General features: G+C 54.4%; 1 protein-coding gene across 5 annotated transcripts in view; it reads right to left on the reverse strand.

The window, feature by feature from the left end:
- TNXB (tenascin XB) overlaps positions 1-26,889 on the reverse strand; it is a 55,460-nt gene that overhangs the window by 7,576 nt on the left and 20,995 nt on the right. For 2 of the 5 annotated variants that reach the window (XM_070585750.1, XM_070585747.1), the window contains 20 exons: positions 25,783-26,073; positions 25,127-25,432; positions 23,145-23,504; positions 19,673-19,978; positions 18,340-18,639; positions 16,777-17,064; positions 16,164-16,472; positions 15,070-15,384; positions 14,625-14,948; positions 13,920-14,270; positions 11,377-11,673; positions 9,687-10,019; positions 8,958-9,308; positions 8,223-8,573; positions 5,918-6,247; positions 5,179-5,529; positions 3,327-3,650; positions 1,661-1,993; positions 936-1,286; positions 25-312 (listed from right to left, as the gene is read on the reverse strand). In XM_070585750.1, coding sequence (XP_070441851.1) covers positions 25-312; positions 936-1,286; positions 1,661-1,993; positions 3,327-3,650; positions 5,179-5,529; positions 5,918-6,247; positions 8,223-8,573; positions 8,958-9,308; positions 9,687-10,019; positions 11,377-11,673; positions 13,920-14,270; positions 14,625-14,948; positions 15,070-15,384; positions 16,164-16,472; positions 16,777-17,064; positions 18,340-18,639; positions 19,673-19,978; positions 23,145-23,504; positions 25,127-25,432; positions 25,783-26,073 — 6,459 coding nt within the window. The remainder of the gene's footprint in view (positions 1-24; positions 313-935; positions 1,287-1,660; positions 1,994-3,326; positions 3,651-5,178; positions 5,530-5,917; positions 6,248-8,222; positions 8,574-8,957; positions 9,309-9,686; positions 10,020-11,376; positions 11,674-13,919; positions 14,271-14,624; positions 14,949-15,069; positions 15,385-16,163; positions 16,473-16,776; positions 17,065-18,339; positions 18,640-19,672; positions 19,979-23,144; positions 23,505-25,126; positions 25,433-25,782; positions 26,074-26,889) is intronic. The other 3 variants (XM_070585748.1, XM_070585749.1, XM_070585751.1) reach the window with 3 other exon arrangements.

Raw genomic sequence — 26,889 nt, forward strand, 5'->3', positions numbered from 1 at the left:
AAGGGGCCTGCAGCCCTCACTTACGGGTCTTTGCTTCTGCAGAGACCGGGCCATGCCGTTTCTCATCCTGGAGTCCGAAGAGAAGGAACCTGTACTTGCGGGCTGGGTCCAGACCAGAGATGGTGACCTCGCGGAGGTCTTCACCCACGGGCACGGCCTGGGGCTGCCCCTGCACATCCCTGTACTGGACCAGGAAGGAGTCGAAGGGGCCCTGGGCCACTGTCCACGAGAGGCGCACTGTGTTCGAGGTCACGGCTGCCACAGCCAGCTCCCCCAGGCGGGGTGCCACTGGGGGCTCTGTGGGCAGGGAGGCTGGAACAGAGCAGAGGAAGCTGAGGGGTCAATGGCAGGACTCTACACAAGACAGGGAGTGCGTTCCCCAGGCTGTGAAGTGAACATTCTGTAGCAAACTGTGCTCACGAGCTTACTGTGTCCCAGGCACTGCTGTAAGCAGTTCACAGAGAGTAGCACATTTATCCTCACGCGACATATGAAGCAGGTACTATTGTTATTATCTGCATTTTGCGGGGATCAGCAGCACGGGAAAGTTAAGAAACATTTGCAAAATCACACAATCAGTACATTCGGAGCAGGATTCAAACCTAGAGAACCTAGTTCCAGAGCCGCGCTCTGAGCCACTAAAATGCCCAGTCAGGGAGCCTGAGGAAGCCACACGTGAACAATGGAGCACATCTGAGGTTCCAGATCATGAAGGGAGGAAGAAAGCAAAAATGTGGGAGACATAGGCTTCATGCCCAAAGGACCCTGAGCACAGGCTCCATCTGTCCTCATTCAACGCAAGGACAAAGCACGATCATTAGACCCTATGAGCAGAGAGGGACCCAGAGGCCATTTGTGAGGAGTGCTGATTCCAAAGAGGGAAACAGCAGAGCAACAGAGGGAAACGTGGGGGTCACGGCCTGCCCCTCACTCACCAGTCATGCCCACGGTGGACACGGGGCCCACGCGCTGCCCCTCGTGCAGTCCATACAGGTGCATCTTATACTTGCGCCTCGGCTCCAGGCCCCCAATGGTGACCTCCCTCTCCTCGCCCCTGACACGCACCACCTGGGGCCGGCCATCTCTGTCCTTGTACTGAACGGTGAAGAAGTCAAAGTGGCCCTGGGGGACAGTCCAGGACAGGCTCAGCGAGTCTGGGGAAGATCCTGTCACCATCAGCTCCCCCAGGAGAGGCTCCTCAGGGGGCTCTGGGGCCTCTGTGCTGGGTTCCGTGGGGCTGGGGGTCTCCTCCACCACTGTGGGGCTGGGGGTCTCTTCCTCTGCAGCTGAGAAAGAGAGACACAAAGAGGGTGAGGCAGGGTCCCCAGGAGATGTCCTTGGGTCTTCGGGGGCCCTGAGGTCAGTTCGGAGGGACCTAAGGAGGCTGGGTGGTCCTGCTCTGTCCACACTTCACAAACATGCCCAGGGCCTCTGGGGGCAGCTCTGGGACCCAGGGCAACCACCAGCACAGCTCAGGGTGGACCTTCTCTGCCCAGGAGGACCTGTTGGTCCTCAGGGACCTAGTGGTTGTGGCGTGGGGCACAAATGGCCCCAAGGCTCAGCCTCCAGCAGAGGCACTCCTGTATCCCACTCACCCACCACCAGAGAGAGGGTGATCCTCCCACTGGGTCCCACCCTGGGGCTTCCACCGTCCATTCACCTGTCACCCCGATGACAGAGACGGGGCCCACACGCTGGCCGCCGTGGAAGCCGTACAGGTTCATCTTGTACTTGTGGTCTGGCTCCAGGCCTGAGACGGTGACCCTGTCCTCGTGACCCGGCACTCGCACCGCCTTGGGCTGCCCATCCCCGTTCTTGTACTGGATCAGGAAGTGGTCAAAGTGGCCCTCGGTGACTGTCCAGGAGAGGCCCAGGGAGTCGGGGGTGGCGTCTGTCACTGCCAGCTCCCCCAGGCGCGGCTTGAAGGGAGGCTCGGGGGTCATGGTGGGCGGGTCTGTTGGGGCTGGGCTCATTTCTTGGTCTGTTTCTGGGGCTGGATCAGGAGACAAACAGAAGGTGTGGACATGCCTCGTGGGCTCCCTTCTAACAGAGGATTCTGGGATTTCTCCCAGACACACCAGGGCCCTGCAGCCCAGATGCCAGTGCCCCAGGGTTGAGACATCATCTCCCCTGTTTAAATGGTTAGTGACCAGGGAACAGAGCACACTCTGATGGCAGGGTGGGACCCCATGACACTCAACGGTGCAGGCACCAAACCCTTGGAGCTTCAGACTGAATTTGTGTAGTGGGACAGAACTAAGGCTTTGTAACACCACCAAGCACAACAGACGAGTCACATCACGGGGTCCATCCACTCAGCTTTGGGATTCTGCTCCATGTGTGTTTTCCTTTAACACCGCCTCTGGTTTAGAAGGCTTTTTGGAGCGTGTTTAGAAAGCACTTTAGGTTTCACAGTTGAGGGCAGAGATGAGGCCACGTGAGCCCATCTTGGCAGCTGGGTCCTGTTTGGACGTGGTATTAGCTCTCCTGTTAACCGATGGCAGAGAGGACCCATCTTGGCCCCAGGAACGGGCTGGTTTGGTATGTGTGGTGTCATCTGCTTTGTTTTCTGTTCTCTGTAGGATTTTATTCTGCCTTATAGTCGAATTACAAAAGCATCGTGTGCATCTGTCTGTTCTGTTTGGGAATTGGGTCTTAAGCATCTCAGAGGTGACAGCTACAAAAGAGCCTGCTTCACCAGGTGACAGACAGCCCTGGTATGGAGTGATTCAGGCAGGAAAGTGCCTGTTACATTGCACATATGACTGATATTAACTCTGGAAGTAACAGGATCCATGCCAGCAGGAGTCAGTGTTGATTTCGCATGAATAGGTATCAATTTGGAGCTTGGGGAACACATACAATTTCACCCACTGAAATCAATGAGAATTAGAGAATTCCCCCCAAGGGTTTTCAGGAACTAATTCTCTTCCTCAGAAGGGGAAGCCTGTAGTTACTTAACATAGTGTCCACACTCATGCCCACCCTGCAAGACAGATGTGCCTATTGCCTCTTTACAAATGAGGGAAGAGAGGCACAGGGAGGTTGAGTGACTCTCTTGAGGTCACACAGCTCAAATGTGCTGAGGCTAGGATCAGCCCCAGGTACGCCTGAGTCTGTGTTATTTCTCTGGTGGGCTGCCTCTGCAAAGACCGCAAAAGCCCATTGTAAAGGGTAAGACGGCTGGGGTGACACCAAAGGCTTGCAGTGAAGACACCAGCAGAACCGGTCTCAGGAGCTCTGGGACAAAAACACCCGAATACTGAGAATAAAAGTGAAACTGAGTCCAGCCTAGGGCAGGGCCCAGCATCCCACTGCACACTCACCAGTTAAACCAACAGTGGAGACAGGACCTATGCGCTGGCCGCCGTGGAAGCCGTACAGGTTCATCTTGTACTTGTGGTCTGGCTCCAGGCCCGAGATGGTGACCCTGTCCTCATGCCCCGGCACCCGCACTGCCTTGTGCTGCCCGTCCCCATTCTTGTACTGGACCAGGAAGTGGTCAAAGTGGCCCTCGGTGACTGTCCAGGAGAGGCCCAGGGAGTCAGGCGTGGCATCTGTCACTGCCAGCTCCCCCAGGCGTGGTTTGATGGGAGGTTCGGTGGCCTCACTGGGCGGGGCTTGGGTGATTATAGCTTCGTAGTCTGGAGCTTGACAGAAACATTCGGCGTCAGGTGAGATCTCCTCAGTTCAGCATATAAAGGGCGTGTATCATAAAAGTAAGGTAATAAGGGGCAGAATGTTGCTGTCCACAGTGGCTCTAAGTCATCTATTCTTTCTGGTCTCTTTAACGTCAGCCTTCCTATCATCTCATCCTCATCTACCACCTGCCAACACCCCTGTGACCTCTCCCTTTGTCTCCAGCACCCACCTCTCCTCTGAACCCAGGCCCACGTGGTTACTGTCCCTTGCGCCTCCCTCCAGTGGGGTCTCATTGGCATCTCACTCCCTTTGGTTCATGTCTTTGCTTCCAACTGCTCAGAAGCCCCTTCCCCAACCAGAAACTTGGAGGCCTCCTGGACCTGTTCCTGTCCCCATCTGCCGTGGGACTCAGAGTGTCTAACTCTCTCTCCTAAGATCCTCCGAATCTCTTCACTGCCCACAGCTGCAGCCCCATCATCCCGGTTTTGGCCACCCTCCCCTCTTACCTGGGTTACAACCTCCCTGCTGGTCTCTCTGCCTCCCTCTCACATCTGTTCTTCACAAGGCAGCCAGAATGAGCCTTTAAATGCATCTGATGGTGTCAATCTTAGCTTAAAACTGTGCAGCAAACCTCTTTTATCCCAGGAGGACTCTCTGGCTTCCTGAGCTGTCCCGACCTTTCCACCCTCATCTCAAGACTATCTCCTTGACTCAAAGGATTTCATACAAAATCGTCTCAGTTCTTCTCATGCCATGATGTTCCTAGTTTCCAGACCTTTGCACCAGCTGTGATACTGATCTGACACACTTGTCATCCCATGTCTAGCTGTCACCAAGCTAACAGCTCCCTGACCTTAGGTCTCGGCTGTCCTTTGAGCCGGCTGGCTTAGGTTTTGCTGCTAGTCTCGGCCTGGCCCTGGGGTTCCTGTCATACACACATGGCCTTTTGCCTGATTTGCTGGTCCACAGCCTGTCTCCCCACAACTGTGAGCCCCATTAGGATAAGAACTTGTCTCTCTGCTGTGTTCAAGGTTTACCCAGTGAACTCCCATAGTGCGGGCACCCACATCTTTGTTGACCCCTTGGAGTCATAAGTCTGGTAATACTCGAACCACGAGGCCTGGGGTGTTTCAGTGCAGACGCTGCATTCTGAGCACCTTCCATCTTCCTTCACAGCCTCCAGACAGCTACATAGAGGCTGAGCCTCCATGAGGGATCACGGAAGAGAGTACAATTCTCTCCAACACATTCTAAGAAAGTGTCCAATTCCTTTGTTGTGAAGAGTTTTGCTACTCAAAGTGTGGTCCTCGGACCAGCAGCATCAGGATCACTGAGGATCTCATTAGAAATGCAGAATCTGTGGGCTCAGCCCAAACCTGCTGAATCCAAATCTGCCTTTTAACAAGATCCGGGCCATCTGATATGCAAAAGAAGACATGCTGCCAAGAATACTTATGTTTTCACGAAGATGGTAGTAAAGGGAAAGTCTTCTAGGGCTTGTCTTCCCCTCCCTGCCCCACCCCGGCTTTCACTCACCGGTCGTGCCCACCGTGGACACAGGCCCCACACGTTGTCCCTCGTGCAGGCCATACAGGTTCATCTTGTACTTGCGTCCCGGCTCCAGGCCTCGTGCGGTAACCTCGTTCTCCTCGCCCCTGACACGCAGCACCTGGGGCCGCCCGTCCCTGTCCTTGTACTGAACGGTGAAGAAGTCGAAGTGGCCCTGGGGGACGGTCCAGGATAGGCTCAGCGAGTCTGGGGAGGATCCTGTCACCATCAGCTCCCCAAGGAGGGGCTCCTTCGGGGGCTCCGGAGCATCTGTGCTGGGTTCTGTGGGGCTGGGGGTCTCCTCCACCTCAGTGGAGGTAGGGATCTCTTCCTCTGCAGCTGAGAAAGAGAGAGACAGAGAGGGTGAGGCAGGGTCCTCAGGAGACGTCCTTGGGTCTTCTCTGAAGCCGGGGCCCTGACTGGGGGCCTTGAGGTCAGTTCAGAGGAGCCTAGGGGGCTGGGTGGTCCTGCTTGGGCCACATCTCACAAACATGCCCAGAGCCTCTGGGGGCAGCTGTGGGACCCAGGGCAGCCACCAGCACTGCTCATAGAGGCTCTTCTCTGCCCAGGAGGACCTGTTGGTCCTCAGAGATCTGGGGATGAGGACAGCACAAAGGGCCCAAGGCTCAGCATCGAGCAGAGGGTCTCCTGCATCCCACTCACCCATCACCAAGATAGGGTGATCCTCCCACTGGGTCCAACCCTGGGGCTTCCACCGTCCACTCACCGGTCACGCCCACCGCGGACACGGGGCCCACACGCTGCCCCTCGTACAGGCCATACAGGTTCATCTTGTACTTGCGCCCCGGCTCCAGGCCCCCAACGGTGACCTCACTCTCCTCGCCCCTGACACGCACCACCTGGGGCTGCCCGTCCCTGTCCTTGTACTGCATAGTGAAGAAGTCGAAGTGGCCCTGGGGGACGGTCCAGGACAGGCTCAGTGAGTCTGAAGAGGATCCTGTCACCGTCAGCTCCCCTAGGAGGGGCTCCTCGGGGGGCTCCGGAGCATCTGTGCTGGGTTCTGTGGGGCTGGGGGTCTCCTCAACATCCTGGAAGGCTGAGAGAAGAGATGGAGGATGCAGACTTACGTGGCAACTTGCTTTGCTCGTGATGTCAATAGGGACAACAAAGGGCATCTAGCAAATATACTCCTTGGGCTCCTGTAGCCTTGGGATTAGCCATTAGGTAACTGATTGACAGACAGCTAAGACAGGCTCCCAACAGCCATCACGTCCTGGCTGGCAGGCACCACAATTTGGACATATGTGTCAGGAGCCAAAATAATGCTCATTTCCTTTGACCCAATAATCCCATTTCTGGGCAGCTATCCTAAGAAAATTATTAAAAACCAGGAAAAAGTTGTGTCATGGGAGTTCATCATGGCATTATTCACGACAGCAAAATGTGTCAGGGACCCAAATGACCCGGAGAAGATGATTAATTTTGTTATGGCACTTTCACCGTGAAGCATCAAACCCCCATTAAAATGATGATTAATGCAGGTTGTACAGCCACAGGATAAATGCTCACAATGTACCTTGTATACAAAGAAAGCAAGAGCCAAGAATTACATGAACACTCTGCAACTTTAAAACAGGCACTGAGTGGAAAATGCAGAAAGAGAGGATGTAATGCACATTGTTACTAATGACGGCTATCAATCAGCTCACATGGTGGTCTGATGAGAGGTTTTCTTCCTGTTTTCCAAACTTTTCATCATGTTGCTATATTCTTTTCACTAGAAAAGACTTAAAGACTTAAAAAGAAACCCAGGACTATAAAAATTAATAATCCGGTTGGGGATGTGGAGTGGGAACACGGGTCCCTTCTACTGCCCTCTTTGTATATGCTTGTAATTTGCCAAAATAGAGAGGAAAAATAACTGAACAGCAGATGAAACTTAACCTTCCTTCAGGGTGTGAAATATACTAATGGCCATTTTCTGAAGATTCTCTTGGTACCCCCCTTCCTGTGAACACGTAGAAACGAGGCCCATCCCCCAGGAGTCAGGCAGGCTGAGTGAAAAGAGTTTCTCTGTTGGAAGCTTCTTCAGGACAGGAGAGCAAACCTCGCAAAACCTCTCACTCGGTGTCAGATGCAGCGACCGCCCTTAAAACATTGACCCTCAGAGGGGCTGGGTCCCCGTCAAGAGGGGCCCTTGTGAAACACTCGCACAGGATGAGAATCTGGCTGACGATGACTTAGAAGAGCCAGCCTGCGTGCGTTTCTGGAATTTAATTCACCTTGTGATGTTTTCCCTAATTTTTTAGGGACCAGAAGTTGTAACTTTTATACAATTAGAAAGGAAATAAGTTGCAAGAGTGACGGGGGGAAAAGCAAGGAGTACAAGGGAGGAGAAGATATTATATAAAAAAAATTGTTCCCTGATTATAAAAGAAATGCTTGTCATTTAAGAAAATTTGGACAACACGGAATAGAATAAAACAGAATAAAAGTGCTGGAACATTCTATTCTGTCCCACAAACTATACACCCATGGGATATGTGTCCTTCTAGCTTTCTTGCCATGCGCGTTATTTTCAGGTGGTTGTGATGAGCATCTTTATAAAACTTACGGGGATTTTTTCAAAGTAATGTTATGAAGTAATTGTCTTAAAACATTTCAATGATGACATAGCTCATCTTAGAGATGTCACCTAATTATTTAAACATCCCAGTGTGGTTGGATGGTGGGTTGTTTCTTTCAGATTTTTTGTTTTTTTTTGTGGTGGTTATAACAAAGAATGCTGTGATTAAGACGGAAAGAGAAGCAAATTCTGGTAAAGTCAGACTTGGCTGTGCCTGAAACATTTCACCTCAGAAGTGGCCAGTGGATGACCATAAGAAGGAGGCTCTGAGTGTGGATGATCAGATTGAAGCTGGCAAAGGCCAAACCACTGGACTGGGGCCCTGGAGGGAGGGCATGAAAGAGGAGCCAGGCCTGAACTCTCAGGGGTGGCGAAAGAGAACAGTCAACTGGGTTGCCCAGGAGGAGAAGGTGATGCTCCCCTGAGACCCTCAGCCCTCACTCACCGGTGATGCCCACCGTGGACACAGGGCCCACGCGCTGCCCCTCGAGCAGTCCATATAGGTTCATCTTGTACTTGCGCCCTGACTCCAGACCCCCAATGGTGACCTCGTTCTCCTCGCCGGTGACACGCACCACCTGGGGCCGCCCGTCCCTGTCCTTGTACTGAACGGTGAAGAAGTCAAAGTGGCCCTGGGGGACGGTCCAGGACAGGCTCAGCGAGTCTAGGGAGGATCCTGTCACCATCAGCTCCCCAAGGAGGGGCTCCTCGGGAGGTTCCGGGGCCTCTGTGCTGGGCTCTATGGGGCTGGGGGTCTCCTCCACCTCTGTGGGGCTGGGGGTCTCTTCCTCTGTAGCTGAGAAGGAGACAGAGAGAGGGTGAGGCAGGGTCCCCAGGAGATGTCCTTGGGTCTTCCCTGAAGCTGTGGCCCTGACTGGGAGCCCTGACTTCAGTTCACAGGAGCTTAGGGGGCTGGGTGGTCCTGCTTGGTCCACACCTCACAAACATGCCCAGGGCCTCTGGGGGAAGTTGTGGGACATAGGGCAGCCACCAGCACAGCTCAGGGTGCCCTTCTCTGCTCAAGAGGACCCACTGGTGCTCAGGAAGACAGGGGTGGGAAGGAGCACAAAGGGCACCATGGCTCAGCCTCCAGCAGAGGGTCTCCTGCACCCCACTCAAGCATCATCAGAGGGTGACCCTCCTACTGGGTCCCACCTTGGGGTTTCCACCGTCCACTCACCTGTCACCCCGACGACAGAGACGGGGCCCATCCGCTGGCCGTCGTGCAGGCCATACAGGTTCATCTTGTACTTGCGCCCCGGCTCCAGACCCCCAATGGTGACCTCGTTCTCCTCGCCCCTGACACGCACCACCTGGGGCCGCCCATCCCTGTTCTTGTACTGAACGGTGAAGAAGTCAAAGTGGCCCTGGGGGACAGTCCAGGACAGGCTCAGCGAGTCTGGGGAGGATCCTGTCACCATCAGCTCCCCAAGGAGGGGCTCCTCGGGGGGCTCTGGGGCCTCTGTGCCGGGTTCCGTGGGGCTGGGGCTCTCTTCCACCTCTGTGGGGGTGGGGGTCTCTTCCTCTGCAGCTGAGAAGGAGACAGAGAGAGGGTGAGGCAAGGTCCCCTTGGGTCTTCTCCCAAGCTGTGGCCCTGACTGGGGGCCCTGAGGTCAGTTCAGAGGGGCCTAAGGAGGCTGGGTGGTGCTGCTCCGTCCACATTTCACAAACATGCCCGGAGCCTCTGGGAGCAGCTCTGGGACCCAGGGCAGCCACTGGTACTGCTCAGGGTGGCCCTTCTCTGCCCAGGAGGACCCGTTGGTCTTCAGGGAGCTGGGGGGTGGGGAGGCACAAAGGGCCCCATGGCTCAGCCTCCAGCAGAGGGTCTCCTGCATCCCACTCACCCACCACCAGAGAGAGGGTGATCCTCCCACTGGGTCCCACCCTGGGGCTTCCACCGTCTACTCACCTGTCACCCCGATGACAGAGACGGGGCCCACACGCTGGCCGCCGTGGAAGCCGTACAGGTTCATTTTGTACTTGTGGTCTGGCTCCAGGCCTGAGACGGTGACCCTGTCCTCGTGACCCGGCACTCGCACCGCCTTGGGCTGCCCATCCCCGTTCTTGTACTGGATCAGGAAGTGGTCAAAGTGGCCCTCGGGGACTGTCCAGGAGAGGCCCAGGGAGTCGGGGGTGGCGTCTGTCACTGCCAGCTCCCCCAGGCGCGGCTTGAAGGGAGGCTCGGGGGTCGTGGTGGGCAGGTCTGTTGGGGCTGGGCTCATTTCTTGGTCTGTTTCTGGGGCTGGATCAGGAGACAAACAGAAGGTGTGGACATGCCTCGTGGGCTCCCTTCTAACAGAGGATTCTGGGATTTCTCCCAGACACACCAGGGCCCTGCAGCCCAGATGCCAGTGCCCCAGGGTTGAGACATCATCTCCCCTGTTTAAATGGTTAGTGACCAGGGAACAGAGCACACTCTGATGGCAGGGTGGGACCCCATGACACTCAACGGTGCAGGCACCAAACCCTTGGAGCTTCAGACTGAATTTGTGTAGTGGGACAGAACTAAGGCTTTGTAACACCACCAAGCACAACAGACGAGTCACATCACGGGGTCCATCCACTCAGCTTTGGGATTCTGCTCCATGTGTGTTTTCCTTTAACACCGCCTCTGGTTTAGAAGGCTTTTTGGAGCGTGTTTAGAAAGCACTTTAGGTTTCACAGTTGAGGGCAGAGATGAGGCCACGTGAGCCCATCTTGGCAGCTGGGTCCTGTTTGGACGTGGTATTAGCTCTCCTGTTAACCGATGGCAGAGAGGACCCATCTTGGCCCCAGGGACGGGCTGGTTTGGCATGTGTGGTGTCATCTGCTTTGTTTTCTGTTCTCTGTAGGATTTTATTCTGCCTTATAGTCGAATTACAAAAGCATCGTGTGCATCTGTCTGTTCTGTTTGGGAACTGGGTCTTAGGCATCTCGGAGGTGACGGCTACAAAAGAGCCTGCTTCACCAGGTGACAGACAGCCCTGGTGTGGAGTGATTCATGCAGGAAAGTGCCTGTTACATTGCACATATGACTGATATTAACTCTGGAAGTAACAGGATCCATGCCAGCAGGAGTCAGTGTTGATTTCACATGAATAGGTATCCATTTGGAACTTGGGGAACACATACAATTTCACCCACTGAAATCAATGACAATTTTGAGAATTACCCCCAAAGGTTTTCAGGAACTAATTCTCTTCCTCAGAAGGGGAAGCCTGTAGTTACTGAACATCATGCCCACACTCATGCCCACCCTGCAAGACAGGTTTGCCTGTTGCCTCTTTACAGATGAGGGAAGGGAGGCACAGAGAGGTTGAATGACTCTCTTGAGGTCATACAGCTCAAATGAGCTGAGGCTAGGATTAGTCCTGGGTCCGCCTGAGTCCGTATTATTTCTCTGGTGGGCTGCCTCTGCAAGGACGCCAAAAGCCCATCGTAAAGGGTAAGACGGCTGGGATGACATCAAAGGCTTGGAGTGAAGACTTCAGCAGAATCTCTCCCAGGAGCTCGGGGGACTCATTCTCAGGGACAGTGGGACAAAAACACCTGAATACTGACAATAAAAGGGAAACTGAGTCCAGCTCCAGGCAGGGACCAGTGTCCCACTGCATACTCACCAGTTAAACCAACAGTGGAGACAGGACCCACACGCTGGCCGCCATGGAAGCCGTACAGGTTCATCTTGTACTTGTGGTCTGGCTCCAGGCCTGAGACAGTGACCCTGTTCTCATGTCCCGGCACTCGCACCGCCTTGGGCTGCCCGTCCCCGTTCTTGTACTGGATCAGGAAGTGGTCAAAGTGGCCCTCGGCGACTGTCCAGGAGAGGCCCAGGGAGTCAGAGGTGGCATCTGTCACTGCCAGCTCCCCCAGGTGTGGCTTCCAAAGGGGGCTCGAAGGGGGTTCTTCTTTGGGGGCTGGGAAGAGATGCAAACAGAATCTTTCCTATTGCTGGAAGGAGGTGTCAACACTCTCCTGGATTCAGGCCAGAAGGTGGATTGGCTCTGTGAGCCTAACCTAAGATCCATTTATCCTTATAATCATCAAAGTCTTTTGTGGCCTCCTTATGGTCCATCAACCATGCCAGGCAGCCTCCTACCTCAGGGCCTTTGCACTAACTGTTCCCTCTGCCTGAATGTTCTTTTCCCAGATATCTGCATGGCTCATGTCCACATTTCCTTTAAGTCTTTGTTCAAATGTCACCTTCTCTTTGGGGACTTCCCTGACCACCCTATTTAAGATTCCGACTCTCCAACTGTAACCTATCCGTATTTGGACCTGATTCCAGCAACAAAAAGGCAAAACAACAATTATGAGACAATCAGGAAACAGTAGCACTACCTGGATACCTGATGATATTAAAGAATGATTGTTCTTTTTTTTTCAGTTATTTTTTACTTATGTTTACAATTCTTTCTTTCTTTTTTTGGTGAGGAAGATTGGCCTTGAGCTGACATCTGTTGCCAATCTTCTTCTATTTTGTATGTGGAACACCACCACAGCATTGCGTAACGAGTGGTGTGTAGGTTTGTGCCCAGGATCTGAACCTGTGAACCCCAGGTCACTGAAGCAGTGTGTGTGAACTTAATCACTACACCACTGGGCCTGCCCCTGTTCATTTTTAAAGGTACAATCATTGTATTGTGGTTATTTTAAAATAGTCTCTTTAGCAGCTGGCCTGGGGGCATAGTAGTTAAGTTTGCACACTCTGCTTCGGTGGCCTGGGGTTTCGCAGATTTGGATCCTGGGTGTGGACCAACACATGGCTCATCAAGCAATGCTGTGGCAGCATCCCACATACAAAATAGAGGAAGACTTGCACAGATGTTAGCTCAGTGACAAGCTTCCTTAAGCAAAAAGAAAAAAGAGAAAGATTGGCCACAGATATTGGTTCAGGGCCAATTTTCCTTGCCTAAAAAAATAAAATAAAATAGTCTCTTTAAAAAGAGCAATAGGGGCTGACCCCATGGCCAAGTGGTTAAGTTTGCATGCTCAGCTTCGGTGGCCCAGGGTTTCGCCAGCTCGGATCCTGGGCATGGACACAGCATCTCTCATTAAGCCATGCTGAAGTGACGTCCCACATGCCACAACTAGAAGGACCCACAACTGGAATATACAACTATGTACTGGGGGGGCGCTTTGGGGAGAAGAAGGAGAAAAAACAACAGAAAAAAGAAGATTGGCAACAGATGTTGGCTCAGGTATCAATCTTAAAAAAAAAAAAGAGCAGTATATTTAAATATGTGATGATGAAGTATACAGTGTCTGGATGAGTTTTAAAATATCACAGTGGTATAGCCATACAATGGGATACTATCTGGCTGTAAAGAATGAAGTTCTACTGCATGGTACAAACAGGTGAGTCTCAGAAACGTGCTCAGTGCAAGAAGCCAGACACAAAAGAACACATACTGTAGGATACCATCTACATGGTACATCCAGAAAAGGCAAATCTAGGAGACAGGAAATAGAATAGTGGTGGCCTAGAACTGGGTGTAGGACTGGATGTGGACACCAGGTTTCTTCTTGGGGTGATGGAAAAGTTCTAAAAGTAGACAGTGGTGACAGTTGCACAACTCTGTAAAATTACTAAAAATCGATGTCATATACTTAAAACAGGTGAATGTTATGGTATGCATATTATACCTCAATAAAGCTGTTAATGAAGAAAACTCTCCAGTGGGGGAGGGCAGGAAGGAGTCGGGTACGGATGAGCCAGACTGGCCGGGAGTCAATATTTGGTTGAAGCAAGGTGATGGATACATGGGAACTCATTACACAATTCTTTCTCTTTGTGTATATGTTTGAAATTTTATATAATAAATATTTGTTGAATGAATGAATGAATATTTCATGGCATTTGTCGTAACTCCAAAAAGAAGTTCTTTCCAGAGTTCCCAGGCAAAGCAGAGAGCCATAGACGGGTCAGTGCGTTAGTGCCTGGAGGCCTCAGTCCCCCAGGGCCTCTCTCAGATGGGCCTGGTACTCTCTGGGACTCGCTCTTGCTGCCTCCACATCACACCTGTCCTGAAGTGTTAATGGACAACGGATGGGTTAGAGGTTTGGGGTTTTGGGATCCTGGGTTTCCAGTGGAGGAGACTCTGGAGGCTCCACTAAAGAGAACTTTCCAGAGACCCCCAAGGGCCCTTTAGCAGTCACTTACCCGTCACGCCCACCGTGGACACAGGCCCCACACGATGCCCTTCGTACAGGCCATATAGGTTCATCTTGTACTTGCGCCCCGGCTCCAGGCCCCCAATGGTGACCTCCCTCTCCTCACCCCTGACACGCACCACCTGGGGCCGTCCGTCCCTGTCCTTGTACTGGACAGTGAAGAAGTCAAAGTGACCCTGGGGGACGGTCCAGGACAGGCTCAGCGAGTCTGGGGAGGATCCTGTCACCATCAGCTCCCCAAGGAGGGGCTCCTCGGGGGGCTCTGGGGCCTCTGTGCCGGGTTCCGTGAGGCTGGGGGTTTCCTCCACCTCTGTGGGGGTAGGGGTCTCTTCCTCTGCAGCTGAGAAAGAGACAGAGAGAGGGTGAGGCAGGGTCCCCGGGAGATGTCCTTGGGTCTTCTCCCAAGCTGTGGCCCTGACTGGGGGCCCTGAGGTCAGTTCAGAGGGGCCTAAGGAGGCTGGGTGGTGCTGCTCCGTCCACATTTCAAAAACATGCCCAGGGCCTCTGGGGGCAGCTCTGGGACCCAGGGCAGCCACCAGTATTGCTCAGGGTGGCCCTTCCCTGCCCAGGAGGACCCATTGGTCCTCAGGGAGCTAGGGAATGGGAGGGGCACAAAGGGCCCCATGGCTCAGCCTCCAGCAGAGGGTCTCCTGTATCCCACTCACCCACCCTGGGGTTTCCACCGTCTACTCACCTGTCACCCCAATGACAGAGATGGGGCCCACACGCTGGCCATCATGGAAGCCGTACAGGTTCATCTTGTACTTGTGGTCTGGCTCCAGGCCCAAGACGGTGACCCTGTCCTCGTGCCCCGGCACTCGCACTGCCTTGGGCTGCCCGTCCCCGTTCTTGTACTGGATCAGGAAGTGGTCAAAGTGGCCCTCGGGGACTGTCCAGGAGAGGCCTAGGGAGTCAGGGGTGGCGTCTGTCACTGCCAGCTCCCCCAGGTGCGGCTTGAAGGGAGGCTCGGAGGTCATGGTAGGAGGTTCTGAAGGTTCATCCTCTTCCTCTCTTGGGACTGAACACAGACAGAGAGACAAGGACCTGAGAGGGGGGCAGGGTGTCCATGGTACTGTGCTCTCCTCCGGCTCTCACAGCCATCTGGAAGGGAGCAGACAGGGAGGAGTTCTTTTGCCCACCTGTCAGGGCCTCAATCTGAGCAGGACCCACACGCTGCCGGCCGTGGAAACCGTATAGGTTCACGAGGTATCTGTGGTCAGATTCCAGGCCAGAGAGGGTGATGTCATTCTGGTCGCCCCCTAAATTGACCACTTGGAGTCGTCCATCTTGGTCTGTGTACTGGACCTCGAAGGAGTCAAATTCTCCCTGAATCGCTGTCCAGGATAGACGCAGGGTGTGCGGCGTGGCCTCCTCCAGGGTCAGCTCTCCGAGGTGGGGCTCAGACGCTGGAGGGCTTGGGGCCATGGTCTCAGCTTCAATTTCTTCCCTGAGGGCTGGTTCAGAGAGACAGGTAGAGATGGGTGACGGGTCTGTCGCAGCACCAAGACTCTCCAAGAGGAGGGAAGGCGGGAGGGAGGTGAAGGCAAGAGGTCAGTAATAAAAAGGACCAACTATTGATACACAGGGATGAATTTCAAAAGCATTATGCTAAGTGCAAGAAGCCACCACAAAAGACTGTGTATTGCATGATTCTGTTAGATGAAATGCTGAAGAAGGCAAAAGTATGGGGCTGGCCCCGTGGCCTAGTGGTTAAGTTCGCGTGCTCAGCTGCAGGCGGCCCAGTGTTTCGTTGGTTTGAATCCTGGGCCTGGACATGGCACTGCTCATCAAACCACGCTGAGGCAGCATCCCATGTGCCACAACTAGAAGGACCCACAAAGAAGAATATACAACTATGTACTAGGGGGCTTTGGGGAGAAAAAGGAAAAAAAAATCTAAAAAAAAAGAAGGCAAAAGTGTAATGACAGAAACGATTGGTGGTTGCCAGAGGCTGGGGTTAGGGGATTGATGGCAAAGGGGCACAGGGAAACTTTTGGGGTTAATAGAAATGTTTTATATCTCAGTTGTGGTAATGATTTCATGACTTCTACATTTGCCAAAACTCATTGAACTATTCTCTTAAAATGGGTGAATTTTATCGTACGTAACCTATGCCTCCATTAAGCTGATTCCTTCCCCCAAAAGAAGGGAAATAGAAATCATGCGGTTTGGTCAGACCAGGAGAGCCAGGCAGGAAGGAGGAGCAGCCTGTTCCAGCCGCAGCCTCACTCACCAGTCACGGCCACAGCTGAGATGGGACCCATGCGCTTGCCCTGGTGCAGCCCGTAGAGCAGCAGCTTGTACCTGCGGCCAGAGTCCAGGCCCGAGATGCTGACCTCCCTGAGGCCGCCCTCCACGGGCACCACCTGGGGCTGCCCGTCCCTGTCCTTGTACTGGACCACAAAGGAGTCAAACTGGCCCTCGGGGACTGTCCAGGAGAGGCCCACGGAGTCCGGTGTCACGCTGGTCACCTGCAGCTCATCCCCCAGACGAGGTTTTGGGGGACGCTTTGTGCCAGCATTGTCCGTAGTATTCCGGGTCTCTGAGATGGAGACACAGAGAGGAAATGGCTGAGCTGTTTCTGGAAGGCTGAGTGACCTCAAAGGGCTGGACTGAGAGGTCTAGGGACAGGGCTTTGCCATGGCTGAGTCCTACAGGGCTGGCGCTATGAGCTTGTGCAAGGAGAATTTGGGGCTGGATCCTAGCCGGAGTGGCTGGGGCCAAATAACAACTGTGATGGCAGCCACCAAAAGTGATCGCCTGCTGCCCTGGCCTGGCAGGGTGCCACACACTTTCCCCAGGGGGCCTCTGGGGGCAGAGCCGGGCCCTGCAGGGGATGCCCTCACCTGTGGTGCCGTCTGCAGTGAGGGGGCCGTGGCGCCTCTTGCCCAGGAGGCCGTAGAGGAGGAATCTGTACTTGCGGCCGGTGTCCAGAGGGGTGATGGTGACCGAGCGCTCATGGCCCTCCACAGGCACCACCCGGGGCCCATCCCTGTCCTTGAACTGGACCACAAAGGAGTCAAAGTGGCCCTCAGGGACTGTCCAGGAGAGGTGCAGTGAGTCTGGGGTGGGGTCTGTCACCCACAGCTCCCCGAGGCGGGGTGGGGTCCCTGGGCTGGCGTCACCTTGGGCAGCTGACAGAGAGAAAAGGTCTTTGCGTTTATTTTTTTCCACAGTGACTCCTTGACTGCCTCCTGCTGAGTTGGAAAAACCAGAACTACCCAAATGCTCAGTGTTTCCCCAAAATATTTCCATCACCCTCCCATCCGTGCCACCATGCCCAACTGGCCCATGCCTCTGCCCACTCAACCAATGCAGGGAGAGGTCTTCTGTCCTGAGTCATCTCTGGGAAAGGAGATTCCCTAGCTTCCTGCTTATCTTATTCCTCTTGCTGTCCAGATTCTTCCCACCTATCAGAGACTATTTCCTTAGACGGTATAGCTTATCACAGACTTGCTCTGTTTATTTCCTTTTACCAAGGAGCCTACTCTTTGTGATTTGACTGGCCCCTGGGGAAATCTGAGGGTCCTAGGGACGTCAGAGGGGGTACAGGATCTCTGATGGGGCCAGAGAGCAGGTGAGGAGGCAGGATATTATGATGGAGGAGACCCTTGTAGGACCTGATGGAAAAGTGGGAGCTGCCTGTGTGTGGGGGGGAAGTAGGGGGAAAAGAAGGGAAGCTCAGACGAGGAGAGGATCTCGTGTCTGCCCAAGGAGCCACCCCGAGGCCTGAGGAGGAGCTGGCCTGCTGCCTTCCTGGACAGCGAGGACGCTGACGGCATTGTTATTGCGAGAGTTTTCTGGCAACAGGGAGCCCCCAGAGGCAGGGGAGGGCCTGGACCAAAACCCAGGAAAGGGGCACAGCTGGGCAGCCAGCCCTGGGCTCCTCCGGTCCCAAGTTTCTGAAGCTCCAGGAGGAGGGCAGAGGAGGAAAGGGGTCCTCTTGGGGAGGGAGATGTGGGACCCAATGGGCCTGAGCCAGTAGGGTGAGAAACTGGGTGAGAGTGAAAGGAGAGACGGCAAAACTCACAGGATGTGATGGCCACAAAGGGCTGAGGACCTGCAAGGCCCAGGGAGGTGGGAAGGGCTCCTGGCTGCCTTCACCCCCTTTCCCAGAACCCCCAGCTTCCCATGTTCCACCTTCCAGGAAGGGATCCGAAGGAGCTTCCCTCATTCAACAGAAGTAGGAATTATGAGGAGAGAAGAAAAATCAGCAGGGGGAGCAGATCCAGGAACTGGCCCCATTTGTCTGCTCTCATCTGCCTTGGACAGGAGCAAGCAGTATTGTTCTTTGAATGCAACAGAAGAGTTGACAAAGGGGAGGCCTTGCAGAAGGGAGTGGAGATCAGGAGTGTGACAAAGGGCAAAAGCTGGGGCCTCAGGCTTGGCTTCCTGGGGGTCGCTCTTACCCGTCTTTGCCTCCACAGAGACTGGGCTGCGTCGTTTCCCATCCTGGATCCCAAAGAGCAGGAACTTGTATTTCCTACTGGGCTCCAGGCCAGGGATGGTGACCTCGCGCTGGTCTGCGGCCACAGGCACCACCTGGGGCTGCCCATCCCTGTCCTTGTACTGGACCACGAAGGAGTCGAATTCACCCTCGGGTTCTGTCCACGAGAGGCTCACGGAGTCCTGGGTCACATCTGTCACTGTCAGCTCCCCCAGGCGTGGCTCCTGGAGGGACTCTGTGGCTGGGGCTGGCAGGAGGGGAGCTAGGAGCCAGGAAGACAAAGAACATGGCTGAGACCTCTGGCACAAGAACTCCCCACTCCCAGGGCTCCTGGGCTCTGAGGGCCTCCAGGGGGCCTTGAACTCAGAGGGGAAATAGGTCTTTATTTTCTCTGACCTCTAACTGAAATGTAGCATTTCCTTCAATGATGAATTAGGACACCAACCACAGTGGTTCTAGCAGTGTCTGTCACTTTGTCATCAGTAGGAATCACAGATGTTTTCACATCCCCTTAGAATGACTGCAGAAACTTCAAAATACCATTTATACTCATCACTACTTCTAAACGTGGGTAAGTTATTACACATGCCACTAAGTCTTGTGACTTCATGAATAGAGAAGGCTCTGTATTACTAAGTCATAAATTTGTATTTAAAAGTATTTTGATAATTGTATATCAATACAATTGGTTTCCTTTGTAATCCTATGCATTTTATATTATAAATTTTAAAATGTGGCTCTGAGAGGGTTCCATGGGTTTCACCAGACGCTGTGGCACAAAAATGGCGGAAACCTGTACCCAGGAAGCCTGAGGGTGGGAAGGGGCTCAGAGCCCAGAGCAAGGGCCACTTCCTGAGGGGAGAGACTTGGCAGGCTGCAAGGGAATGCAGCTCGGGCCAGGGGGCTGAGGGCCTCCGAGAAGAGATTCAAGGGATGTGTATCATTTAACCCCAATAAAAAAGGGCAGCAGGGGGAGGCGGCAGCTGTATCCAAGTCACAGCAGGGTTATAAAGAGAAGGGGAGGAAACAGCTGTGGACAATCAGAGAGGGAGAGACGAGAGAGTCTGAGACAGAAGGAAGACACTCCTACCTGGAGGAGGGGGCAGAGTGGAGTTGAGGACTGGAGGGCAGGGAAGGTTCCAGCCTGAGCGGGGAGCCAAGGGGTCAGGATACAGACTAGATGCCTGTGACCCCGAGAAAGACCTGATGGGGGCCACTAAGGCAGGACCCGAGAGAGGGATTATGGGGGCACTCTGGGTAACCAGGGATGGGGATGGCCTTACCCCGTCACTCACCCGTCACAGCTATCACAGAGAGGGGGCCCATACGCTGCCCACCATGTAGCCCGTAGAAGTTTATCTTGTATTTGTGTGCAGGCTCCAGGCTGGGGACAGTGGCCTCACGCTGGTCTGCATCCACAGGTACCACCTGGGGCTGCCCATCCCTGTCCTTGTACTGGATCATGAAGGAGTCAAATTGGCCCTCAGGGACGGTCCATGCGAGGCCCACAGAGTTGGGAGTCACATCCGTCACTGTCAGCTCCCCCAGGCGTGGCTCCATGGGGTGCTCTGTGGCTGGAGGAGTCTCTTCTGGCTGTGGAGCTGAGAGAGAGGGGGGGGCTGTTAGGAGAAACCCCTGTTTCTCTTGGTTGTAATTATGTCTGTAGTTTTTGTGGTGCCCATGAGGTGGTTCTACAGTAATTGGCAATATCTCTCCGGTTCACAACCCTTCACTAAGTCCCTGCCAGAATCTGGGGCTGTGCTTGGGCGGAGGGGTGTCAGACATCACAGAAACCCTGGGAAAGTGGCTGAACTTCCATCTGTACGTCAATGCGTCCAACACCTCTTTCCAGACCTCCCCGCCTCACCGTGTTTGCTCAGCATCTTCCTTGGGTGCCTAATCCGTGTCTCAAACTCAACAGGTCAAAAAACCGAGCCCAGGGACGCCCTCCACAGCCTTCCCGCCTCAGCGACATCACAACTCCATTCTTGGAGTCATCCCTGCGTCCTCTCTTAGACCCCACATCTGGCCTGTGAGTAAGTCCTGTTGGCACTACCTTCAGAAGCTGACCCCTCCTCATCCACTCTGCTCCCGCCGCCGCCGCCGTCTCCAAGCACCAGCGGCTCTTACTGGATTATATAACAGTCTCCTGAACCATCTCCTCCCTCCTCCACCCTCACTCCTTTCGCTCTGTTCCCCGCTGTTAACACATTCATCAGAGCCTGTTCCCTTAGTGGCTTCCATCTCAGAGCAAAAGCCAATGGCCTCCGAGGTCCCACATGTTCATCTCTCACATAAGCCCCCCACCCCCCATTCCAAAACATTCCTCCTGGTCCACAGGTGATCAGGACACCTTCCCTCTGCCCCAGAGGCCTACGTGGCTTGAACTCTCCCTTCAGGTCTTTCTTCCACAGGCCCTTTCCTGCTGCCTTCAGGCCCACTCACCAACTCACCTACTGGCCTTTGCTTTGCTCCCCAGCTTTCATCACCATCACATACAGCACCACTGATATGTTTGTGCACTGTGGTGCCTGCCTCCCTCTGCTAGAATGTGAGCGCCACAGGCAGAGCTTTGCTGTGTTCACTGCTGTGTCCCCAGTGCCCAGCACACAGTGGGTGCTCCACAGATGTTTGTTAAATTAAGATGTGTCTGCACATCTGAGCTGGGAAAGGCCAAGCTCAAGACCTGCAGGTCCCCGTCGCCCGAGAATGAGCTGAATCTGGGAGGCCTTCCTTATTAGTGACCGAAACTGGAAGGTGGTCCCAAGAGGTAATATGGCAGAGGGGGTGGCTGGGTGGGTGGGGTTCCCAACAGCTTGTTTCTCTGGCTCCTGTGGGAGGATAAGACTAGGCTCCAGACAGATAAAATCTGCTTGAAAAACGGGCTGGTGATGAGGCCTTAGGAAGATGGAAATGAGTCTGAGAGGGGGAGAACAAGGATGGAGGTGGCTGAAGAGGGGTGGGAGTGACCACCATGTATTGACAAGGTGGTCAGTTGACAAGGGGGTACCTGGTATACTAGGCACTAGGTGCCAGGCCAGGCATGGTATTTCATTTCATTTGCCTTCTAGCTCTGTTAGTTCCTGTAGCATCCATGTCCTGCTAATTTTTGCCCTCTCTATACTCCTTTCCCTGAGGGAGAGAAACTGTCCCTCACCATCAAGCCTTACTGTTGGTGGTCTGGCTTAACCAGGAATGGTGAGATTAGAACTCCCAGGAGTGTAACAGTCCCCATGCTGCATTTGGGAAAATCCTTTTCCAACTTAGAAATGTTTCTAACTAGCTCCATGTGTTTCTTCTCCTAGCAACGGTACAGTGTGCACTGTGTGCCAGGCGCGGCCCCTCAGTCAGCTCAGTGGTCTCACCTGCCTGCTCTGATAATGAATATCATGCTTGTTTCTTTCTTAAAGGGACACTTATATTTTATCCAGGATAATACATGTTTTAAAATTTCCAGGATCTGTACACAGATATACAGTGATTTCTCCACAGAGGGTTTGAGCAGAAAGTTGAAATGAGCCAAGAATGTGCTAGGCAGGTTACATCCCCACCTCTAACACTTACGACACGGTGGGTGTTGCTTGCCCTACCTTGAAGATGAGAAAGCTGAGGTTCTTAGAGAGAAGGTAACTTTTTCAAGATCATGCAGCCAAGAACCGGGAGAAGCCGGGAATGGAATTCAGTTTGTCAGATTCCAGAACTCTCTTTTCCTCTATTGCACTGCCTCAGTCAGTGCCCGACACAGCCTATCCTTACCTGGGGACCAGGGACAGGGCCTCACAGAGCCCAGTGGGACTGCCAGGACAGAAGGATGGACCGAGGGTCACCCCAGGAGAAACTCTGGCAGCATGTTCTGGGCCTGGCATGAGCCTCCCTTCCTCCCTCTACATCAGGCCCACAGCACAGTAACTCAGGGTGGCTTTACCCTCTCCCTCCTGTCACTGCTGACTGAGGCAAAGAAAGGAAATTGGGAGGGGAAGGTTCTGGAAACTAAGCCAACCAAGTCGCTGTGAGGTTGGGCTTGTGGAAGCACAGAAACACATGCTCTGGAAACCTATCTGTTTCTATGCTGTTAAGTTGTTAATCTTTCTCTTATTAGTAAAAGCTGCTTTTGAAAAAGGTTGTTTTGCTCTCAGTGAGCAAAGGGGAAGAGAGATGCCCCTCCTCGTGAGCAGGCTGGGCTGGTCAGCAAGAGGGTCCCAGAGGCCTGCCTGGGACCCTGGCCCTCGCTGAGGCTCTAGAAAGGAGGTGCCCAGGCTGGGTCCTTTGTGGTGGCTGAGGTGGCCCTGTACCCAGCCCGAGACGGGGTGGAAGGGATGTTTCTCCTTGTGGTAAAGAAAGTTCCTAGCTGCACTGACGAGGAGGCCAATGTCTCATGCACATTCTCACCATCTAACCAGCCAAAGGGGACAGAGCAGACCCCAGAATAAGGGTAATTATAATAATCGTAGCGGCAAACCCTGACAGCATGTTTCTTCCATGCCAGGCCCACTCTTAGTGCTTTATGTCTGCTAACTCATTTAATCCTCATAACAGTTCTGTGAGGTGGGTGGTGTTATCCCCATTTTACAGATGAAGAAACAGGCGCAGAAAGTTTAAAACTTGCTCAACCTGGTTGCAGCCCAGTCCCCAGCAAACTGCTCTTTCTAGGTCTTCCCCAAGCAGGTGGGAGCTTGTGTTTCCACTGCAGCAAAAGAGAGCAATTGCCACAGAGAGACTGGGGGCCACCAGCGGGAGGAAAAGGAACCAGGCCCCATCTTCACTCACCGGTCACGCCCACCGTGGACACGGGGCCCACACGCTGTCCCTCGTACAGGCCATACAGGTTCATCTTGTACTTGCGCCCCGGCTCCAGGCCCCCAATGGTGACCTCGTTCTCCTCACCCCCGACACGCACCACCTGGGGCCGGCCATCTCTGTCCTTGTACTGAACGGTGAAGAAGTCAAAGTGGCCCTGGGGGATGGTCCAGGACAGGCTCAGCGAGTCTGGGGAAGATCCTGTCACCGTCAGCTCCCCCAGGAGGGGCTCCTCGGGGGGCTCTGGGGCCTCTGTGCTGGGTTCTGTGGAGCTGGGCGCCTCCTCCACCTCAGTGGGGCTGGGGGTCTCATCTGCAACATCCTGGGGGGCTGAGAGAAGAGATGGAGATACAAGCTTTGCTGGTGATATTAACCATGACAATAAAGCACACCCAGCAAATACAGTCCTCAAGCTGTAGGCTTAAGGGCTAGTGAAGCCTTTGTAGTAGCCATTCAGCAACTTATCGATGGAGACAGGCCCCTATCCCCCATCATGTACTGCAGGCAGGATTGTACTGGTGGGCTCCATGGGGGCGGGGGTCTCTTCTCATGTCTGAGAAAAGGAGCTGAGATGGGAAGAGAGGAAACTGAGAAACTCTTCTATACTGTGCTCACTGACAGTGCTGACCTCAGGGATGGGAGGGGGCACTGAGCCTCTTTCCACCTGTGTTCTTCCCTTTCACCTCCTGCCCCTCCCAGGGCTTCCAGCTGCTCCCACCCTGCTTAGCAGGACAGGGGACAGATGTGGCCCCTGCAGCCTGGCTTCTCCCTCCCCTCTAACCCCCAGGAATGGATTGCTAAGGCAGGGCTTCAGACAAGACTGGGAGAAAGATTTAGGGGTAGGGGCTAGGGAGGGCCATGCTCTTCCCTGGCTGGGTCTAGAGTCACAGCCCCGAGGGCACCAACCACCATCTGCTGCAGCTAGATCATTGCTGAGGCTGCATGGAGTCGGGGGACTGTCCAGCCCTTGTGACCCCCTTCCTGGTCCATGAGGGACTACTTAAGGGACAGGAGATTGAGGAGGGAGCAGGCAAGAATGACAACCCAAGCCAGGATGGGGAAGGTAGGGAGGTGAGGAGAAAAAAAGGCTCCTGGGAAGTGAGGGTCAGGGAGAAATAGAAGCTCACTCTTAAACAGCAGTTTTGACGTGCCAGGCACTGTTCTAAGCGCTGGATGCACATTAACTCATTTAATTTTAAGAACTCTGTGAAGCAGTTACATTATCCCCATTTGGCAGATGAGAAAGCTGAGGCACAGAGAGGTCAGTAACTTGCACAAGGTCCCATAGGCAGTAAATTGCAGAGCTGGGATTAAAATCCAAGCAGTTGGTGCCAGAGCCCATGCTCCCAACCACGATGCTACACGACCTCTGAGATGGCGCTGGACAGGGGGAGGCTGGGCACGTGGAGGAATGCAAGGCAGGGAAGCTGAGAGTGAGCCCTCCGCCCTGATCCAAGCTGGCTGGGAGTCGGGGGTGGGGGGCTGGGAGGAGCCCTCTTCATGCCAGAAAGAGGCTGGGAAGCATGGTGCTCCTGTCCCTTGCATCTGCCACTTTGAATGGAGCAGGAATGGCAGGACGATGTGGGCAGTAGGCAACGGAGCTCAGAAATGACCACAGCCGAGCCAGGCCATGGTAGGGGAAGGAGCCCAGCAAACCGAGGGGAAAGAACACAGTGGCTGAGCACATCAGTGGGGAGGACAGCCCGGGGTGGAGGGATGATTCCAGGTGCTCGGAATGGGGAAATGGGGCCTGTTCTTGGAGATGGAGAAGCAGGGCCAAGAAAGAGGTGAGGGGCTGGCGGCTGGGTAAGAAGTCCTGGGATGTGGAGAAGTAGAGGGTGGAGGCTTGGCAGAATTGGAGCCCAGAAAGAGAAGGTGGAGGGTGGTTTGAAGGAGCCCCAGGCCAGGGCTGGGGGCAGAGAGGGATGGGGGCCCCTGCGGCCCTGACTCACCGGTGGTGGCCACCACAGACACAGGCCCCACACGCTGCCTGCCATGAAGCCCGTAGAGGTTCATCTTATACTTTCGGTCGGACTCCAAACCAGCGATGGTGACCTCATTCTCATTCCCCTCGATGGGCACTGCCTGGGGCTGCCCCTGCGCATCCTTGTACTGGACCATGAAGGAGTCGAAGGAACCCTGGGCCACGGTCCAGGCCAGGCGCAGGGAGTCTGGGGTGACGTCGGTCACTGTCAGTTCCCCCAGCAGGGGCTGCTCGGGGGCCTCTGGGTGGTGCGGCTCCTCTCTCTTCTCTGGGGCTGTAAATAAGAGGATGCAGCCTGGACTGAACTGGCAGCCCGATACTGGGGCTTGGGGTTTGGACAGGTTGTCACACCTGGGGGGGTCACTATTCAATTAGTGTGAGTACTGAACTCGTGAGGAGTCTGGCACAGCCAGGGTATGACACACCTTCTGGGCCTTGGGGAGCAGCTAAATGGGATGGAAGGGGTCCAGCAGTCTGGGGGAGGCTGGCTGCCCCTCAGCCCGGGAGCAGGGCCAGGATTCGGAGTCAGCCGTCTCACTGGGAGGCCCAGCTGGTTCCTGGCTGAGGGCAAGTGTGCGGAAGGCTGGGAGGGGTCACGCGGCGGCTGAGGTGACTGCCACTCACCAGTGGTGCCATCAACCGTGAGGGGGCCATGCCGCTTCTTGTTGGCAATCCCAAACAGACTGAATCTGTACTTGTGGTCGGGGTCCAGGTGGGAAACAGTGATGGAGCGCTCGGGCCCTTCTACAGGCACCACCTGGGGCCGTCCATCCCTGTCCCTGTATTGAACCACGAAGGAGTCAAACTGGCCCTCAGGGACAGTCCAGGAGAGGTGCAGCGAATCTGGTGTGGGATCTGTCACCCACAGCTTTCCCAGGCGGGGTGGAGTTGCTGGGCTGGGATCACTCTGAGGCACTAGGAAAAGGGGGTAAAGAGAAGGAAGGATACAGGTCACAGGAGAAGGGGGAATCAATCTCCCACATAGGGATGCTATATGAGGTTGTGCAGGCTGTTCACTGCACAAAGGTGCACGGCTAAGGGAGGACTGAGGGACTAAAATCGGCTAGCACTCTGCTTGCCAAGCTGTGTACCCTGGCAAGGGGCTAGGCCCACCTAGAGAAAGGGGTGTCTTCTTCTAAATGGCACAAAAGCACTGTATGAACTAGTGTGGCCCTGACCCTATCCTCAGCCTGGGGAGGAGCTTCAGAGAGACGGGAGCCCAGCCAGCCCTTTCCCCATTTTCATGGCCAGGGAAGTCTTCCCGGACAACCTCCATTGCTTCCAGGCCTAACCACTAGCTGGTTTCTCCTCCAGGAGAGGGAAGCCCGACCCTTGGAGCATTTTAATGTGGGACGGCCTCCCACACCTGTGCTCCGAGCCCACCTCCTCCTCACCCACCCTACACCACCAACCCCTCACTCCCTCCTGCTGTGCCACAGCATTGGCACGAGCTCCTCCACTCAGCTGTATCTCCCTCCAGCCTCCGCTGCCCTCTTTTCTCTCTCTTTCTAGCCCAGATTCCAGAAAGAGATGTCTACACTAGTTGTAGCCTTGTCCTCACCTCCATCACCCTTCCAACCCAGCTCCACCCTCTACCAGCAGCTCTGACCAGGGTCAGTGGGGACCTCACCATTACTAAGTCCTGTGGACACTCTGTAGCCCTGAATCACTCTTACGGAATCTGATGTCTGACCGCGCCCTGGGTTGGCGTCTAGGACACATTCTCCCTGG

This window comes from Equus przewalskii, chromosome 19 (genome assembly GCF_037783145.1).
Source record: "Equus przewalskii isolate Varuska chromosome 19, EquPr2, whole genome shotgun sequence".
Classification (NCBI taxonomy): domain Eukaryota; kingdom Metazoa; phylum Chordata; class Mammalia; order Perissodactyla; family Equidae; genus Equus; species Equus przewalskii.